The 21115-nt window shown below is 36.4% G+C and overlaps 1 protein-coding gene across 1 annotated transcript; it reads left to right on the top strand.

Moving 5' to 3' along the window:
* The first annotated feature begins 452 nt into the window (after positions 1 to 452).
* LOC145569024 (uncharacterized) lies at positions 453 to 5348 on the top strand. The gene is made up of 5 exons (XM_081628398.1): positions 453 to 860; positions 1937 to 2014; positions 2822 to 2903; positions 4019 to 4161; positions 4841 to 5348. The coding sequence occupies exons 1-5, from the start codon at positions 579 to 581 to the stop codon at positions 5048 to 5050; spliced, it is 795 nt and encodes a 264-aa protein (XP_081484524.1). The 5' UTR covers positions 453 to 578; the 3' UTR covers positions 5051 to 5348.
* Positions 5349 to 21115: the final 15767 nt, after the last annotated feature.

Genomic DNA, 21115 nt, shown 5'->3' with positions numbered 1-21115 from the left:
TTCTTTTTCTAATATATGCTTTTTCAACCTAATGTTCAGTTTATTCCTTATTCCCAAATGACATTCATTCCTCTTAAATTGCTTCCCAAACAATTAGTTTCTTTTTTAAAAATATACACGAAAACTAACTTTTATACTATTAATTCTTTAATTAACCGATTTAACTAGGCCTTTAATAAAAAAAACATCTCATCAAAAAATTTGAAACGTGCATGGCACAGGATAAATACTAGTTTTCATCCATTTACAATAGCATTTAAACTTGTGGTTTCAAAATTACAATAGTTAATCGAATGAACTGAGTCATAAAACGATACCGTGATAATTTTAGATTCGGAAGGACACGCTTGCGACTCGAGAGTGTCCCACACTTCCGTTACATTCACGGCTTCCAACTCTCACTATCAAACTCACTCCATACAACTATTACAAAATTACACACTACTTTTAACAAACTACGAGTACTAAAATTCCCAATTCTCTTCGTTCACTCTGATTATTCCCCAGAAATTAAAAAAAACAAAAAATCAAACTCATAGAAAATCACAAACTTCTTAACTCCAATTTTCAGAAGAAATATGAAGACACTAAAGCCCAATTTCACACTCTCTCCAACTCCACCCCTCTCAAAATCTTCATCTTTGCATTCAAAACCACCCCAAAATTTAAGGACTTGTTCCCATTATTTAAGGGTATATACCCTTAATCCCATTTCATGTTCTTCTTCTAATAAGGTATCATCTCCTTCTGCTCGAACTTCATCTTCTTCTTCGACTTCATTAGTGGTTTCTGGGGTGGGTCCCACAAGGTTTAAGGGTCATTCTTGGAATTCTGAGGTCATGGAGGAATTCCTGGAAAAGGTGTGTTTCTATTTCCCAGTTTTAGACTTTTTTGTGCTTTCCTTTTAATTATACAAACTTAATTTATTTTGTTGTTTTTAATCTATTTAATATGATCATGTACGGAATTTGTAGTCGTTTTTATAGAGTAATTTGATGCTTGAAATAGTAATGTGACAACTAATACGGAAGTGAGGTATGGAAGTAGAATAAGTCATATGTATCCTTAAACGATATTTATATACTATTATTAAACATGTTACAGTATTTATTTATTTATTTATTTATTTTTAACATGTTTTATCATTAGAATTGCAATACTTTTATTGTTACACTATTTTGATTGTCTGCTTATACTGGTATAACATAAACAAAAACTATACACCAGATTACCGGTACAAAGTATTAAACATCGATCCTTGGATTAGTTTAATTGTACATTTTCGATGTATCAATTGTCAAAGTTGTACGTCGTTAAATACTCCTAATCTCGGTCTAACTGTTGCAAAGAATATTACTAAGCACACTCTCAATATGTACTTGCCACAAATTTCAGGCAATTGTGGATGTCGTTTAATTTAGTTGGTTAAAAGTCTTACAATAAGACTTGAAATCAAATTCTGTGTATATCACTGCCTTTTGTTACTATGTACTCCAAAAAAACTTAAAAAGGGTTCTTCCTTGCTCTCAGTATCGCTCTCTTTTCTTGCATCAACACCAACGACATCCCTAAATTTGCTGTCCTTCCTAAATGTCATATTGCATCTCTTAATACTTCCAATGACTTTGCAACTTGTCTTTCCTTAATGTTATCTTGCAACTCCTTAAACATGTATTGTGCACAGATTATTTGTTTGTTTTTTTGTCAGTTTATTTGTTGTTGCAAAATGTGTATCGTTATTGTAAAATGACTCAAAAGAAATTGGATAAAATGAAATTATGTTTAGGATCAAAAGGAGTGAAACAAAACTATTTCCACTGTTTCCTCACTTTGGAGGGGTGGGGGTGGAGGGGTTCAAATTGTTGCATTTTTATGTTAGATTTATGTCCAAAAACTAGTTTGTAATATTGATTCGTTACTTTGGGTTGATTGATAGGTTATCTATCGATGTCGATTCGTGACATTTCTTGGAGTATTTGGTTCCTTGATTGGGTCGATTCTATGCTTCATCAAGGTAAGCTCTAATTTACGCTCTATTGAATTTTGTTCTTGAGAGTGCATCATCATATGATATGTATATGCTACAGGCTTCATAATCTAAAAAATATCTTGTTTTTTTGTCTCAATGAACGATAACATGAGTGGTTCTGCCTGCCATGTTTCAGAAGGCCTTTACTAATTCTGTAGGGTGTTTGTATTTGATCAAGATTTCTTGTATGGATTAAACTAATTCTCATTCGTTTAAGTTTGAAATTTGTATATATATACATAGAGTTTAGCATAGTACACAGTAATATATTTTGTCTTTTCATTAGCTTTGGTATCTATCAGATGATGTAGGGTATACTAATTTTATTAGCCTGAAGTCTTGTTTAGTATTTCATTCTTGAACTATGACGGTGTGTTTGGATAGAAGGAAATGGAAGGAAAAGAAGGGGAGGGAAATGGAGAGATGTGATATCTTTCATTTGGATAACAAATGAGGAAATAAGGGAATTGGAGGGGAGAGAAATGGAGGGATTAAGTTATAGGAAATTGATCCCTCCAACAATGGAGAGATTTGGAAGGAAAACTCAACATTCTTCTTTCCCCTCCCTTACCCTCCCCTCCTCTTCTACTCCCTCCCTTTCTTTTCCTTCCTCTTATGTTATCCAAACACACTGTAAGTCTATAAGTTTAGTTAAATGAGGTTTTGCCTACATGTCTCTCTGAATTTCAGTTATTGGTCATATGGTAGTGTTAGGCCTGTAAGCTCAGTTTCTCTTTTAACTTCTAGAACCTGCCTACTTCATGCCCACTGATATAATCTTCTTGGATGTAGGGTTGTGGTATTGTGGCATCGTCTTTCTATGAATACTTTGCACAGAGTGGGAAGGTGATTGTCTTGGTGATTGAGGCCATTGGTGTGTTTCATGAAGATCTTCATTTGTTGTTTTAACAGGGTTATTGTGACAATGGGATTGCTTTTCTTTGCTTTTCCCCTGTGAATTTTATCCTTTCTATTGTTCAGGAGTAAATAGGGAACGCCATTATCAATAATATTACATTATGTTAGCATTCTAAAATCAGTTATTCAATAGAGTTTGGGAACTTCAGGAACGCAGATATATATGATTTGTGAGGTCACCTTTCTGTTGGACTTAGAAAATAACTCAAATAAGTACTTTCAAGTCCCATCTACTGGAGGCCATTTTTGACGAGTTTTAAGGCCCTTTCTTTGAGGATTATTTCTAAAGTGATGGGATTTATTGCTATTAGACTAAAATACCTCATGAACAATAATAACAACTACCCCGATTACTCTAAAAAAGCTCCTGCCATGTCCAGGGTTATAAATTGTCAGATATAAGCAATTTTACACCTGAGGTTATGGAAAGGGTGTTTTCAATCGACCCTTAGCTTCATTCACTGTACAATAGCTATAAGTTGCTTCAGAATGAATAATAGGCTTTGCCTTTTTAGCCTTTGTCATTATCCCTTGTAATTTCTATCTTCATTAAAAGGAGGTAGCCTGCACAGAACGACTTCCACTGTCCTTTTCTGATTTTCTTTCTTCTTCTATCCTTTCCTTCTTTTTAACGAAATTTGCTTTGTATATGATGCAAAGTGTGAAGTCATTGGCAGCCTATCCATTTTTTTTTGGTTCGATTGCATGCATGTGAGCTTCACCAGGGCTCTTGGTAGTTGCTGTGTAACAAACATGAATCCTTTTTGTCATAATGTCTTATTTTACGAGCTTCCATTTAATAGTCTTTTTCTTAACCTTAAATAGACGGAAGAAAGAATAGAAGTTTATAATATTGATCTCAAGTGAGTAGACACTGTGCTACTTCCCTTAATTGTCGACGAATGCTTGTGTATGACTTTCTAATTTATGTTTAATGCTGGTTCTGCCTGTTACATTGCCTTAATTTATCTCATTGCTCTCCATGAAATAATCAGGCCCTTCTTCTGAATCATAATTACACTTTCATTTGTGAGGCTTGAAATTTACTTTGTCATATTATCATTGCTTCAGATATTTATCTACTGGGAACAGTGATGCTTATCTTTGGAATGGGTCTCTATGAGCTCTTTGTGTCCAACCTTGACATTGCAAAGTCACTGTCAGAAGCGAAGCATCAGCATCGATCAAGTTTATTTGGCTTATTCCCTTTAATGGTAATTATTCTGTTCTTTGAAACTTTAATATTGTATTTAGCTATGCAGTAAAAATTTTGGTTTCACAGTAGAGACTAGAGATCTGATATATATTGATCAATGAAAACCATAAAAGTCCCTCTGTTACAGGGGAAGAAAATCTAGCTTTCTCAAGAGCATTTTGTGGCTGCAAAATATTAAACAATGTAAAAAATTTAGCAAATCTTTTTTGTCTTGTGCTATGTTTGATTTCGAAGAGATAAATTGAACTGGATTTTACTTTGTGGAACATAATTTAACAATTCTTCTTCTTCTGCTTGAACACCTTAATCCCAAGAGGTCACCCATCCTAGTACTACTCTCAGTCATTGTTGAATCTTTATATTCCATTATTTTGTTCTTTGCCCGAAATATTGAATGGGGTTTGGGGGGGGGGGGGGGGGGGGGGGGGGGGGGAAGGAGAGGAGAGAGAGCTGAGTTAAGGCATGTGTTGGATAATTGCAAAATCTTCACGTTAGCATTGTCTTTTTCAACCTTGGGAAAACTATTTTCAGCCAAACAAATTCTTTGATCTTTTATAACCAGAGAGGAAATCCTGAAAACTATTTTGAAAAAGGACATCTCGCAACCAATCACATCCTTGAGACTGCTCTCAGTCTTGCTGCCCTGGATTTAATATCTTTCTTCCTTTAATGTGCAGGAACGACCAAAATGGCTGGTAATTAAGTCAGTAAGCGAGCTGAAAACCAAGGTAGGACATGTAATTGTGATGCTGCTCCTGATAGGGTTGTTTGACAATAGTAAGAAAGCAGCTATCCACTCTCCTACTGATTTGCTTTGCTTCGCAGCTTCTGTTCTCCTTTGCTCTGGTTGCCTTTTTATGCTCTCTAAGCTTAACGGCTCAAAATAAATTTGGTACATGATGTTGTAACTATAGTAAAAAAAAATGGCATATTAGCAGCATGCTTATAGGAGATGTTTTACCCCTAAAAGCTGTACTGGAATCATGTGTATATATAGGCTGTTATGGAATGAGATTATAATAATTGATCAGATGACCCAGCATAAGCTAAGCATTCCAAAAATTGGCCCTAGTTTTTTTCCAACCTTGTCATGTTGGTTGGAAAATTTGTTTGGGTGGGTGGGGTATTTGACCCTGCAACCTATTGTACACATGCTCTCGTAAATAGTACGTAGCTTATATGTATATATGCATTTTAGAGTTTGTGTCCCTCTTTTGATATGATCAAATAGGAGCTTGATTTGGATTCTCTTAATATAAGGGGTTTTTTTTTTTTTTTTTTAAAAAAAAAAATTATATATATATATATATATATATATATATATATATATATATATATATATATATATATATATATATATATAAAAGTAGATTATTATCCTATTCAAAAGTCCCTCCATGATTGCTTTACTCAATTAAAAAAGAGAATATGAAATGAAAATTATTTGTTGGTAAAATGTTGAAAATCTTTACTCAATATAAAATGTTTGAGAACTCCTATGAAGGATATACCCCATCTAGATTCTAGTTTACAGATATGATATGGCTCTAGGATTAAGAAAAGGAGAGTGGGAGAAAAGATCTCACCATGATATATTGATATACTTTATTTGGGCCCAAAAATGAAATAAAGAGAGGATTTGAAATTTTTTAAAGGTGTGTGGGGTTAGATAATGTTGGTGGGTAGATTTGTTATATTGTTTGTTAAGAGAGTTGTCAAGCTATAACCTTTGTTTTGTCAAAAAAAAAAAAAAAAAGCTATAACCTTTGTAACTTGACACAATGTATTAGATTTTGAAACTAAAACCTCTTTTATTAACAAGTAACTTTGTAATTTAAGTAGGTTCCACATGTTCATCATTTTTCGAACATATTTATATATACTACTTGCATTCTTTTTATTTACCTATTTGCTTATGTAGCTTAATTTTTTAAAGCAAACTTGGCCTTTTACACAAACTATGATTTGGCTACAAGAGTTGATATACATTTCCAATGGCTTTCCAATATTATTGTTTTTTTTAATCATTGTATTTGTTGCCCTATAAAAATAAACTCACTACCCAAGTTGACTAGATAACAAAGTCATATTTGGATTGTAACTAGGTTAACTCGACTTTGAGATTGACTAGATCCAATTAAACCCAAACCCTTTTGCACTAGCCAAAATTTACCCTAACTTTTTTTTTTTTTTTTTTTGACAAACGCCCTAAATAATCTAATATAAGATAAACCAAACAAATGAACAATATGACCTAAGATGACCAAAAATTGAAAATGACTCAATCTATTTATAACACAACTCAAACTCAAAAATGTTCTAACCTAACATGACTTTAATCCACCATCATTGATGACCCAACCTCCCTTGAACCAAACCTTAATATAACCTAACCAAAGATTATGCAAACTTGAAAATGACCAAACCTTGGTGTGGACATGAAAATTACCCAACTCACCGAGTTGATCCGAATCTGAAATAGCACAAACCTATCACTTAAATGTGAATGGACTTAACAATGACTCAACAATAATGACCTAGACCCGAGGATAACTTGATCTGGGAATAACATGTGCTGTCCTGGTCTTTCGATGGTTAACCCAAATTCGATCTCAACACTCGTTTTGACAACCTTGTCTAGTATAATTGTTTTTAGGATGGAGCCTTACCATGCATGATTGTATGTGATTAAATTTCGCTCATGCATACGTGGGCTTCATTGATTTAGCTCAATAAAGATTGATCAAGAGAGGTATGTATAAGGGAAGACATGAAAATAATTTACTACAAAAAAGGTTAATCTTACTTTTTTTTTTATATGATATTTTTGTGCCATGTTATGGTTGTGTCATTTAACTTTCAAATGCAATAAACCAGTCTTCTAACAGAAAAGTCCTAATGTTTTTTCTTTTTCTTACCTAAATAAAAAATCTCGTTATAGAAAATGCAAAATGTAATTGTATTTTGGGTACTGTATATATATATCATAATCTCATTGATTACAACAATTTAAGGCAGTGACTGTCACACCATATGTATTGGTGTTAGGGCCATGATAACATGGGGTATACCAATTACAAGAGCCACTTCCATATACAATTTCACACCCTAAGTTCAAACTACAAAACTGAAACACACAACTAAACCAATTATAAATATAGCCATAAATAATTTTGATATAGTAATTTTAAGGAAAAAAAATGGTGAGTAGTACACTGCTAAACCATTAACATCAACGTGAACCTGGAGGAGATTTATGTCCTGCTCCAGGGCTACGACCAGGAGAAGTTGGCCGAAATCCCTCGGTCTCAGTCTTCTTGTAGCGGTTCACCTTGTAACCTATCATGGCTGCACTTGGAGGCCTTGGCCTCACGATGAACCTCACTGAAGGAGGCCTTTGCATGTTATGGACATGTGTAGGAGTTGGCCTTGCAGCCGCCACCACGTTAAACTTTGGTAATAGTAGAATGACTACCAAAGTTACCAATAACCATATTGTGACTACACTCTTATTCTTACATAAGTTAGCCATGGAATGATACTCCTCGGAGGCGAGGAACGAAGGGGGTTGGCTAGCTAGGTCAGAGTGGTGTAGTGTAATGGTGTGATGTACATTAGTGAGATGTAGGGGGTATTTAAGATGATAATCAAAAGGTATTATGCATCAAGTTGGCTTAGTAGTTGATTAGTTTGATGCACATGGTTTAGAGATTAATAAGTACATTAATGTACTAATTTATTTAACCTAAGAGTGGGGAAGTTTAATGTACTAAGCTAAGAGTAAGGAAAGAAGGCAAAATAACATGCGAATAATTCCATTTTTGGAAAGTATTTTAGTCTTGACTAATATTATTTCCTAAACTATATATCTTACATGTTTAAGGAAAGATTGGCTTTATTGATTAGACAACACTAAATGTCTTTAAAGTGCAATTTGCATTTTAATTGTATATTAATACATGCTTAATATAATACATATACTCAACCAACAAGCTAGAATCTATTGAAAAACTCAAGTAAAGGAAAAAGGAAGTTATTTTTAAACAAATATCTTACATAGAGATATGTACCTGCGTCAAATAAATTTATACATAATCAAAATGGTTCTTCCGCTAATCAAGTTTAACATTTGTCTGTCATTGTCCTTTTATTTTCTTTTAACAAACTTTCTATATTTTTTTTCAAATTAAAAGGTTTGTTGGTTTTGTAAAGTAATAGGTTTATACTTTGTAAGTTTGTAGTTAATTAGTTGTTTGAGAATCCCTTGTGTTATTCCAAAATAGGACGTTTTGGCTAGCTAGATGAAAACAAAGCTTCTACTTTGATACTCTTGTTCTTGAGGTTTAGAACTTTTGATGTATAGACCTAGGACCCTTTCTAATATCTTTTCTCTTGTGATTCGGTCGCCAAATTAAAGAATTTTTCTAAGTGATTCTCATATCGATCTATGTTTGATTTGTGCAAATCTTTGGACGAAATATTATTTGTATTTCCTCCATTCTCTTTTGACTCGTAAATTGCTTGCAACAGTTTGTGAATTGCACGATTCAAAAACCATTCATTCAAGCATCTTTGGTGGTTTGTGCACAAACTATGCACAAACTTTTATTTGAGCATATTTGATATTTTATATGCAAGACAAAATGTAATCGAAAGAAATCTTGTTAAATTCGTCTTATTGTATATTGTCAAATTAAATTTCAATAAATTTTATTCGTTGGTAATTAAATCCATCAATAGTTAAAGTAATCCATTGACAAATGTGTAAATCAAATTGTTAGAACTTGCAATAAAATATAGCAAAATAAGCATTAGCTTGTAGCGAGAGATTAAAAAAAAAGTCTCTAGAAAGAAAAGAAAAACAAGAAGTTGCCATCAAAATATTAAAAGTACAAGAATCAAGTATAATACTACTATGCAATAAGTTACTGTAAAACCGTCTTATTATTATAAAACCATCTGATAGGATGAAGAAGACTTTAATTTGCCTTAAGATTGAACAATCTTTTCACCCCCAAAGGCCAGCCACAAATAAATCCTCCACTCATTCTCATGCATGCGCCATTTCTACCTTGCAAAATTTTTAGGAAAAATTAACAAGAATAATCTCAACTTTACCTCATTTCCTCAAAATACTCCAAATTTTGAATTATTTTTTAATAATCCGAACTTTGATATGAATTTGCTCCTAATGATCCCAAGTAACCGGTAACCTGTTGAGTAGGTACTTTTTTTTTATTTTTTTTATTTTTAGATTTTAACTTACACGTGTCACCACAAGATTGGTCGGAAATAAGATTTAATTTAAAATTTATTTAAAAACATGATTATTTGTTACTAATCCAAAAAAAATTAACACTTTCTTAAAAAAAAAAAACACTTATTAACTAATTTAAAACTAAATAATTTTCAAAATAATTTAAAAAAAAAAAAAAGCAAACCACGCCAGCAACCACCACCAACGACCCAACCCCAACCAGCCCCCTCCACTACCCTACCTCCCCTGAGCCACCAAGACCAACCCAACCACCTCCACCACTTAACCTCCCCATCTTAACACGCACCTCTACTATAACCACTGTAACCAAAACCCGACCGATTATCGGAGTCCAAACCACATGCCACCGTCGCAAAAGCCAATAACAAAAACAATAACATCATCAGCGATACTGGGCCATTGATAACAAGGCAAGAAAGTGAGGGAGTAGAGAAGAAACACGGCGTCTGACTTGATAGTGGACCGTTGATTTTAAAGGGTTTCGTGGGGGAGGAGGGTTTGTGGTTCAATGGGAGGGGGCACACGCGGCGCTGACGAGGGTGGAGGGGCTACGCGCGTGGCCGGAGTTGGGGCCAGGGGTTAGGCACTCGAGCTGGGCAGTGGATCGGAGAAGGTTGTTGGGGCTGGTGGCTTGGTGGGATGGTTTTCTTAATTTTTTTTAATTTATAGTTTTTTTTTTTAATTTTTTTTTCTTCAAAAATGACTTTTTTTTTAATTTTATTTTTTTGACCAATAAGGAACCTACACGTCTCATCTAACTTGTTACATATCAAAGTTTGATGACCAATAAGGAACAACAAGTTTGATGACTCGTTGGGACCATTAGGAGCAAATTCATATCAAAGTTCGGATTATTAAAAAATAATCTAAAATTGGGATTATTTTGAGCGAATAAGGCAAAGTTAGGATTATATTATTCTTGTCAATTTTTCCAAATTTTTAACCAAAGCCTCGCTGTGCTATCCCTCATTTTCAACGCCAACAAACGCCTAACAAACTTACAAACCAAGTTCTAAGCTCACCGAGAGTCTATGTGTGTTCCCACATAGACATCCAATAGATAGAAGACACGTCATTAATGCACAAAAATGAATGGGGGAAGGTTGAGCGGGAGATGTGAGTGGTAAATTTTTTAGTGATTCCCGCCTTAAAGAGATGAACGATATGGTGAATGTACTTCCATCCGTCGTTGACCACCACACGGACCACCTTTCCCACTCTAGGCAGCCGACCACCTCTTTCCCCACTAACCAATTTCTTTTTCCCTCCATAAAAGCCAGCCAAAGACCCACCCAATAAACCCACCTGCACCACCCACCTCCAAAACCCAGATCCCTAAACCAACACCTTGAAACCCACCTGAAACTCCCACCTCAAAACCCCATACTCCCGACTCCGAAACGGGTAAACCCCTCCTAAGATTTTGACGATGATGTCCATACAACTTACAATATTCATAAATTATTAAATTTGATACCACATCTAATATTTTGATACCAATTTAATTCTTGAAACTTCATTTACAAATTCACTTTTGATACTAAAATAATATAAATGAAGAATTACTAAACATTTTTAATACTAAAAAATACAAGTGAACAATTAACTCAGGTTTCTTTTGCTGAAATAGTGATGCGTTTGACCCTCTAAAGTGGACCACCTGAACTCCGTCCTCTCATCCGCTCACCCCCGCCATAGTCTGGCTTTGATTCTTCCCACCCTCGTTGCTTACCCTTCTTTGAACCTCCTCACTCTCCCTGATTTCGCTCATTGCGTCGCTTATCTTTCTCTGAACCTACCACCTCCTTTTCCTTAAATTGCATCATCGTCACTCCTGTCATATGGTGTCTTCTTCCTACGACTCTCATTCCTGCCATATATACACTAAAATTCAAATTTTTATTTCAAAATATTTCAAAGTGAAATTTCAGAATTTTTGAGGTAGGTCCAAAGTGGGGCAAAAATTCAACCAATAGAAATGCAGGAAAATCATTGTCTATGTGGGGTACACATAGACTATGTCTATGTATATCCTTTTCGAAGCTCACCACTATCAAAGCAGCTTCGAAAACAACCTTCAACAAACCCAGGATCAGGAGCACAATTCTTCCCAGCAAGTCAGCAACGGTCATATAATTGGAAGTTGGAACAAGATAAGGTTTCACATGGTCATCACACTATGGCCATGTTTGGTAAATGACTTTTTAATTACCTTTTGGTTTTTGGCTTTTTTACGTGGTTAAACAACCAAAAAAAAATGTTTGATAATTGGTTTTTCATTCAGCAAAAAACTGGCTTTTAAGCCAAAATGAAAAAAGCTGTTATGAGTAGGTTTTTTGTTGAATTTTGGTTTGTTGGCCTACAAATTATCTAATATACAGCAAACAACCATCAACTAAATTTATCAAACATTTTTATAAACAGGCAGCTTAAACAGCCAATTTCAAAAGTCATTATAAATAGCCAAACATTCTAGCTAGTCAAACAAGCCAAGTGAACTAGTCAATCGCCAGCTGATGCCAACAACCAACAATCATTTGTCAAATAAGGCCTATATCAATATAACGACAAACGGGTAATACTCCCTTTATCTCCAATTTATTTGACTTGACTAGAGTTGTCAAAAGCTAACCCGACTCAAAATTCCGACCCGAACTCGATTATTAACCGACCCATCTTAACTCGAGAAAATGGTGACCCGAACCCGATCTAACCTGACCTGAAACCAACCCTAGACTCGAGTTAACCCGAGTATTTGAGACCCGAAGCCGAACATGAAACGACCTGGAGATAACCTGACCCGAATATAACTCGTAAATTATTGACCTAAACCGAACCCGACCTGAACAGAAACTGACCCAAACCCGTTTTAACCCGTCAAAACACGAATTTAACCCGACCTGTTACTAACCCAACCTGAATTCAACCCGACCTATTCTAGCCCGACACGAATTAACTTGACCTGTTACCGGCCCGACTCGAAATTGATCAACCCGATATGTTACAAACCCGACTCAAAATTAACACGAATTGTTAATAACCCACCCCGAAATCAACTCGACTTATTATTTTATACATCTTTATTATTGTAAATATTGACTAGCTAAATAAAGATATATGCTATTTATATTGTAATCTACTTGTAAAATCATAACTTTGTAAGGCTAAAAGCCTAAAACTACTCTATGCTAATATTGAAAGTATTATGTCTTTACTTGAACCGAACCCGCAAATTATTGACTTGAACCGAACCCGACATGAACCAAAGAATGACCCAACTTGAAAATGACCCAACCTGAATATAATCCGCAAATTATTGATTTGAACCAAACCCGACTTGAACCCGAGAATGACCCGACCTGATTATAACTTGTAAATTATTAACTTGAACCGAACCCGACTCGAACTTGAGAATGACCCCAACCCGTTTTAACCCGAATTAAACCCGACCTATTATTCACCCGACTCGAATATAACCCGACATGTTATTAACCTGACCTAAGCCCGATCCAAACCCGATAAGATGTATGACCCGACGTGACCCGACTCAAGCATGACCCAATCCAAACCCGACCCACATTGGTTACGACATTAACCCGAATTGACCCGACTCGAGTTGACCCAATCCACACTTACCCGACCTAAACCGACCCGTTTACCTGAATTGATAGCTCTAGTCCTGACCCATTGGTAACTTGAATACTTTTCAATTTAGTTCAATGGGTTTGATGGGCTCATATGTTATAAATAATATACCATAGCGGCACTATAATCCATCATATTCATACTCCGCATTAAAATAAGACAAACTTATAAACCAACAAAGTATAAACTCATTTGACAAGATTTTATTTCAGATTTTTTTTTTTTTGGCGAATATTTCAGATCCTAAAAAGTAGGGTTCGAAGACGGAGAGGGTGTGTATATAGAACAAGAGAATTAAGAACGGATTGGAGCATGAGAGTTGGAATAAAGTGTTTGACAACATTAAAGTATTTAATTAGCGGACTACATTATTCTGCAAATAATTAATCCAACTTTACATGGTATTAGTCGAAAAAAATAAGTACTTTCTTCGTTTCTTTTTAATTGACGCGTTTTTTTAGTTACGTTTGCCAATACACAAATTTAATCATTTATATTTTTAATTACCGATAAGTAAAAGTTATGAAAAGTTGATATGTTTAAAACATTTATCGTGATGAATCTAATAAGATCCCACATGACTATATTTTTTTTTATTACGAGTAAAGCACAAAACTCGGTCAAAGAAGAGTGTGTGAATAGTGATAAAGTCAAAACGTGTCAACTAAAAAAAATGGAGGTAGTATAATCTATTGAACAATGTCTTTGGTGCGTCGCCACTTTCCGGCTTTAAGTTTGTTTGTTTAAGTATATCGTAAACGGACAGAAGAAAGTCTATTGACTGCTGTCAAAATATAAAAATAATACCAATTGTAAAGGAATTTCTTGATATCTTTCCAAAGGATTTATTATCATTTGTTTATGTCCAATAATATCACCCCAATCTTGAAAGCACCCTATAGAATGACATAAAAATGATTAAAATGAACAAGTAATTAGAAGAGTTGTTACAAAAGGTTTAGAAAATTTTGAGTTTTGTTACTACCTAAATACCATGTTTTGACTTTTACTATTGATTAAAAATTTTACTCTGTATTTTATTTTGATGCCTCCAAAAGTTACATATTATAGATTTTGCTACCAATTAAAAGAATTTGTTAAGATTCCGTTAAGTGGAGCCCATTATTTTATTAAATAATGATTTAATTTATTGAAAAAAAAACAAAATAATCTCAGCCACTGCGAGTCCCAATCAGCCACCCCTCCCTTTCCCTCACCCACGCTGCCCACCTCCATTCCCTTTCCCACTCCCGGCTGCCCCACTCCAATAAATTCCCATTGTCTCACTCATCCTTCCACTGACGCCGGCGGCATACTTATCAACGGCAACAACCACAATTCTTTCAAGCTGGAAGTCATGGAAATCACTCTCACCACCACCCAAAATTGATTTCCCAATTCACAAAACCCCAATAAAGTAAATACAAAAACAAAATTAGGATATGAACCCATTAAAGTAAAGTTGGAGGTCTGTGAATTCATGGCCGACGTCGAAATCCGAGGCAACTTCTCTGTCAATCCCACTTTCAGTTATGTGTATTGTTGACATTTGAGTGGTGTGTTGTCCCACTTTGATTGAGTTTATAAGTGAGAGTTTGTATTAAGATGTGTATCTCACGTTGAAAAAATAAGAACGTTGTGTCCACTTTATAAGGCTAAGGGGCTACTCCCCTCGTTGCTATATGGTTTTGAGGTGGAACCTCCTTGATTGAGTAAAGTGGACAGTTGTGACGGGTGTAGCCCAGCCCGTTTATCCTGTACTCTATTATATTTAATGGAGTCTTAGCTTCTGAGCTTCCTGTATTAGAATATGAACCCTTGATTTGTATCAAATGTGGGGCAATTTTGAACCTTTATGCTTGGGTTGATTATCAATCGAAGATTTGGCATTGCCCTTTTTGTCATCATAAAAATGGGTTTCCTAAATCGAATGCGGGGATTGGTGATAATAATCATCCTGCTGAAATTTTTCGTACTTATAGCGCTGTTGAATTTCAGTATCAGTTTAGTCATTTAGAGGGTGCAAATCAGCAAATGGGTTGTCTTCTTCCTCATCATCTAGCTCAGTTTAGTGTTCAGCTCAGATTTTGGGTGTCAGGGTGGGATTGGGGACAACTGAGAGTGGGAAAGGGGAGGAAGGTGGGCAGCGGGGGTGGGGGAAAGGGAAGGGGACGGGTTGCCGGCGCCAGAGGATCGGTTGGGCACCAGCAGTCGACCCGGAGAGGGGGGATTGGGTGGCTGACTGGTTGGCACTCTTGGCAGTGGGTAGGAGTTATTTATTTATTTATGTATTTTTACTATTTTAAATTTTTTTAAAAAAATTAAATCATTATTTAATGAAATAACTAGTGTGCAGCCTGGGCGTTGTACCATGTTACCACTTTGATTAAATTGTTTTTTTTATGAAATATATTATCATCTTTTTTGACAAAATGAAATATATTATCATCGATTATGTATGTTATGCATAAATGTTAAAAATAATGTTACTAATTGATAAAGAGTATAGAAAGATAATTTTTAACACACTATTGTTTGTGAAATGTTGATTTTACTCTTATTTTTTTTTTCAAATTGCTTATCTCATATTTCTTTTTTAATTGATGCATGTCATTTATAGTTATATTTATATGCCTAGATGACATCAATTGTTATTGGCTAGATGGTAAGGAAGTAAATCTTGTTTCCTTGAGGTCTAATGTTCGAAACCCATCAAAAGCTTTTTAATAATAGTTGGAATGATATGTTAATTGGTAATGACGTGTCATTAAATGATGATGTGACACAATGCTACGAAAGGGGAATGACGTGACACATAAACGATTTTAGGAACGCTTTTTAATATATAAGTAATGGCGGAGGTGTATGCATAGTGTTCAATGTGCATACATTAAAATATCAAGCTTAGCTTCAAAGAACATAAAGATTAATAACATAAACTCCAATGAAGCATTGTGCATAAATTGAACATGCACTGTGCATAGACTTGTCAATCTCGGTCGGGTTGGGTTAAGGTCGGATCGCTCTGGGTCACGGGTAATTTTGGGTCGGGTCACTTTGGATCACGGATCAAGAAATGCTCAACCCTAACCCAAAGTTTCGGGGTCAACCCAAAGGGTTTAGAACAATTTTTTATTTATTTATTTTTGGCTAATTTTTAAAAATTTCTGAATTTTCAAGCTTACTTTGCTATTTTTTTTCCAATTTTTTTATTAAACATTTCACCATATTATTTTTAGCCATAACATACTATATAATTTAAATTGTCACCATTTCACCAATGCTCATCAATTCCTAACTAATTAAAAATGATAATAAACTATAAAACTTTAAACATCCTAAAATTTAAGGAAGAGACCAACATAATTTTATATGTGGAGTATAATATCTCTTGACATATTATCAGTAGACCTGTCGATCGATGGTATCACGGTGATGTGGGTTATACAGATGTAGTTAGTGTGGGTCGATAATTGGTGTAGGAGGTGATCGGTGTGGATTTGAGCAAGAGTTATATGAGATAGATAAATAAGAAAGAGATAAAATGAATATCTGATGGTAGACAAACAATCAAATTTAATCAATAAGCTAATATTAATTTTCAAATAAATGTATTTATTTAAAAAAAACCATAAAATCAGGTCGTTTGGTTTGGGTTCGGGTCGGGTTTGACCCACAAATTTACGGGTTAAATGTGTTAGGGTTGTACCGGGTTATTGGTTAAAAAAACTTTGTTCAAGACCAAAAGAAATGGGTCGGGTTTGCGAGTCAGGTCGAAATTTAACAGGTCTAACTGTGCAAATGCATTACACCTCCATTAGAGGTGGGCAACGTGCCATGCTGGGCCGCTATGGGCCGTGCTTGGTGGTGGCTCGTGCCGTGCCTGCATCTTGGCGTGTCGTGCCATCCGGGCCACCATTTAGCACATCCTTGCCCACAGCAAGGCACGACCCACGTGTCTTGCGTGTCGTGTCGTGCCGGGCACCGGACCCCCCATAATTTTTTTAATTTTTTAAAACAACTTTTAAAATGGTATACTATTTAAATAATTTTATTAATTTATATTTATGTTTTTTTTATTATTATATTATTATTGTTCTTTTTATAATTCTTATTTTTATTATTATAGCTCATATAATTTATGTAATTTTATGGCCGTGCCGTGTTGGCAGGCTAAACTAATGTGCCGTTCGCGGGTTCGTGCTGTGCTCATGGCGGATTCTTGAAATTGTGTTCACTGCCCACGGCTAAACATGGGCATCGTGTCGTGCTAGGCTGTCGCGGGCCTTGCCTGGGTGGGGCTTGTGCCAGGCTATGCCATGCCGGCTTTGCGGCGGACTGTGCCGTGGCGTGCCAAATTTTGGCACACCCCAGCCCACGGCACGGCGCGGCACGACCCACGTGCCTAGCGGGCCGTGCCATGCCGGACAGCGGGCCAACCTGTATTTTTTTTTTAAAAATATATGTGTATATATAAAAAAAATCGATATATATATATATATATATATTTTTTTTTTTGAACAACTTAAGTTTATATAAATAATATTATTAATTTATGTTTATGTTAATGTTAATATAATTTTTTTTGAACAACTTTAATTTAATTAAGTTTATATAAATAAATTATGTTTATGTTTATATAAACTTAAACATAAATTATTTTTATAAACTTAATTAAATAAGTTTAGATAAATAAACTTATTCATTTATTAATTAAATAAGTTTATATAAATAAATTTATATAATTAAATGAAGGTGGGCATGGGCCGTGCCACGTGCCAGGCTGGTGGCTGTGCCGGCGTGCCGACCCACGGGCCGACGATCGTGTCGCTCGCTGTGCCCGTGTCGGATTTCAATTTTTTTGTTCACGACACGGCCCATGGCCCACAAGTGGGCCGCCGTGCAGTACCGTGCCGGGCCCGTGCCCACCTTTATCCACGGCACACTCCTCGGTCACCGTGCCGTGCCAGGCCAATCTCGTGTTGGGCCCGTGCCGCTCGTAGGCTAGTATGATCCATGCGGCCATGCCCAACTCTAACCTCCACCATTTAATTATTAGTCTTTATAGTAAACTTGATCAAATCAAGTCCAACCTGAAAAAAAATGTGAGTTTAGGCAAAATTTTTGGACTTAAATTTTTTTTAAATTGGAAATTTTGTCAAAAACTACCATTAAAGCACGTGTTTTGAAAACAAGTACCTATTAATTTTTATTTTTTAAAGAACTACCACAAAGTTATTCAAAGTTTAAATAGCACTACCACTCTAACAATTTTAGCTAGTGTTTAGGGTAAAAATAACCCCAATATGTGGACCAATCCAATAGTAACACGTGGCCTAATAAAAGGAAAACATGTGTCCTTATAGGAAGATGACACGTGTAAAAGCCCTACAAAGAGCACCTGAAAAAGAGAGTAAAGGGCCTCATTACATCAGAAGGCCCAAATCCCGAGAAAGCCGTAAAACGACGCCCCTATCAGGACACGTGTCAACACCTGATTGTGCCGCCAATCAGAACACATAATTCTAGGGTAACAACCCTAAAGGGGCACAGTTCCCCACCCCTAAAAATACCCGAATCATTTATGATGGGATGGGTGGGTTGTGATATAACATTAAAGAAGAGCATTAAAAGAGCTCCAACTTCTCTCTACTTTTTCTTTATAGCCTTTCCGTTTTCCAGTTACTAATTAACTTGACCGTTGGAGGCGAATATTCCGGTAAAACGGAATATTCATTATTTTGCAGGTGTTTGAGCCCGTCTATCCAAAGAGCGTGACCAGTATCCCAAGGGAATCACAAAAATACCCAAAACATTTGGCGTCGTCTGTGGGGATACTCGTCTATTATGACATTAGATGGTCAGACGCTGGTCCCAGTCCTGATCAGGACAGACATGTAAAGAATCTAATCGTAACAATCAATACCAGTGATCCTTTGACCGCCTCATTCCATGAGGTTGAGGACCCTCCGGTGACTACTGGTTTTCTCCAGCTTACCTTGAGGAAGCTCCAAAGAGAGCTTTAGAACAAGATGCCTTCTTCTTCTAGGCAGCAACCCAGGAAAGAAGGAGAAGGCCCTTAGAGGAAATCTCAGAGCAAGGAGGCCAACACTGAAGATGCCAAAAATATCCCATTCCGCCGACACGGACGTTCACCGAAGGTGCCACAAATGAATATTTCTAGGTTCCTCGAGAAAACACTGTCAGCTAGGGGGCAGACCAAATAACCTCAGAAGGAAGTAAGCGAGTCGTTTCGACGTTGGAAGGATGCAAGGGAATCGACATAAGCAGCGGGAACGGGTTACCTTTTCGGACACCGCTTCCACTTCAACCAAGCCGGATGATTTCTTAAACAACCCCCTCTCTAAGCATACTAGCACGACCAAGGCCAGCAGAAGTCAAGTTTACCGTACTCAAACTCTAATTCTAGTTGTTCAACCGTTTCCATATCAAATGCCCCAAAATTTCAATGCAATTCTACTGCCTAATCCCCCTATCTTCGAACAGTACGAGCAATATGTCCATCCGTACTACCAGGTAACTTACCTGACCGGACCAACCGCATAACCTTAGCCCATTGATTGGTAAATGCCATTGTTAAATCTTGGTGACAAGCCGCCTCCGTTTTCTCAAGAAATTCTCAACTCTCCTCAATCAGTGAAGGTGAAGAGTGTACTTGTGGGTGCCTATGATTGTAAGGGCAACCTAGAAGAACACGTCACTTCGTACAAAAATCTGATGTATTTACAAAGTGTGGATGATGCCACTTGGTGCAGATGCTTTTCGGCCACCCTTAAGGGCGTGGCGTATGATTGGTTTAATAGCCTGTCTTAACTTGACAACTATCGTCCAAGGAAAGAATGAGGGTTGCGTTTGACTTGGTCAGAAAAAGGGTTCGGACATACGCATATGTTCTACGGGAAGCCGAAGCCTATATTGAGGCAGCTGAATTCTGTTCGCTTACAAAAGCAGAAGTACCAACCAAGGGGGATGAGAAGAAGAAATCTACTCAACAAGACTCGGCCGGTAAAAAGAAAGAAGGAAACAACAAAAGAAAAGTGGTTTGGGTGGCCGACTGCCAACAGACGAAATCAAAGAAAGCCAAGACGTACGAACCCCAGTATGAATTCAACAAAGATTGTTATTCAATCTTGATGGAAATCAAGGACAAGTTCGATTTTGAAAAGCCCTAGCCGTTGAAAGGATCGGCCTAGTTCAGAAACAAGAACAAGTATTATCATCACCACAAAGATATGGGGCATGACACGAATGAATGCAACAATTTGAAAAGATTGCTAGATAAGCTAGAAAGGCATGCTTAACTCGTACGTCATGAAGTCAAAGTTCACTTACACTCGGACAGACAACAAATCCGAGATGAAAAATGACAAAGAAAAAGATAACAGGAACAACACTGAATCATGGTTTGTGGCCATTATATCAGGCAGATTTGCTGTAGGCGGCCCAACCGTGAAAGGAATTAAGCAAGATGCATGGAACTTTGAGAATCTGATGCACTCTGAAGGTATGAAGGATGTACCTTTCGTAGAAGTGACGGTTTGTGATTCAAACCGAGGCGAGATTAAGGCCCCTCAAAATGATCCCATGGTGTTCATCTTGAAAGTTGCAAATTTGAAGGTCGGCCGAGTGTTGGTGGATACTTGTAGCTTATTCGACATAATCAGCCTAGGATGTTTGAAAAATTTAAAGTTTCCAGAAGATGTTCTCCAGGACATTTCTCATCCACTAGTTGGATTTGGAGGGAGTATCATCCACCCGGTCGGACGAATTGATCTGCTTGTCCGGATCGGGAAGAAGGGAGAAGGGAGAAGGGAGAAAGGAGAAGGAAGGGGCATGGTCGTTCGCTTCCTGGTAGTCAAAGAGCTCACTGGCTACAACGTAATCCTCGGCCGCCCTACTTTAAGGGCAGCAAAAGCAGTAATTGTCCCTCACTTAATGCTGATGAAGTTTGAGTGGACGGATGGAAAGATAGGATTAATTCAAGGAAATCAGAAAATGGCTAAGGAAT

This window comes from Chenopodium album, chromosome 11 (assembly GCF_948465745.1).
Source record: "Chenopodium album chromosome 11, dcCheAlbu1.1, whole genome shotgun sequence".
In the NCBI taxonomy this organism is placed as follows: domain Eukaryota; kingdom Viridiplantae; phylum Streptophyta; class Magnoliopsida; order Caryophyllales; family Amaranthaceae; genus Chenopodium; species Chenopodium album.
Note: the sequence above shows the minus strand (reverse complement) of the source record. Positions and strands in the feature narration are given on the sequence as shown.

Coding starts and splice junctions, on each gene's coding strand:
- LOC145569024 (XM_081628398.1), top strand. CDS start 579: ATGAAGACACTAAAGCCCAATTTCACACTCTCTCCAACTCCACCCCTC. Junction 2,904..4,018: donor CTTGGTGATTGAGGCCATTG/GTGTGTTTCATG, acceptor TCATTGCTTCAG/ATATTTATCTACTGGGAACA. Junction 4,162..4,840: donor TTGGCTTATTCCCTTTAATG/GTAATTATTCTG, acceptor TTTAATGTGCAG/GAACGACCAAAATGGCTGGT.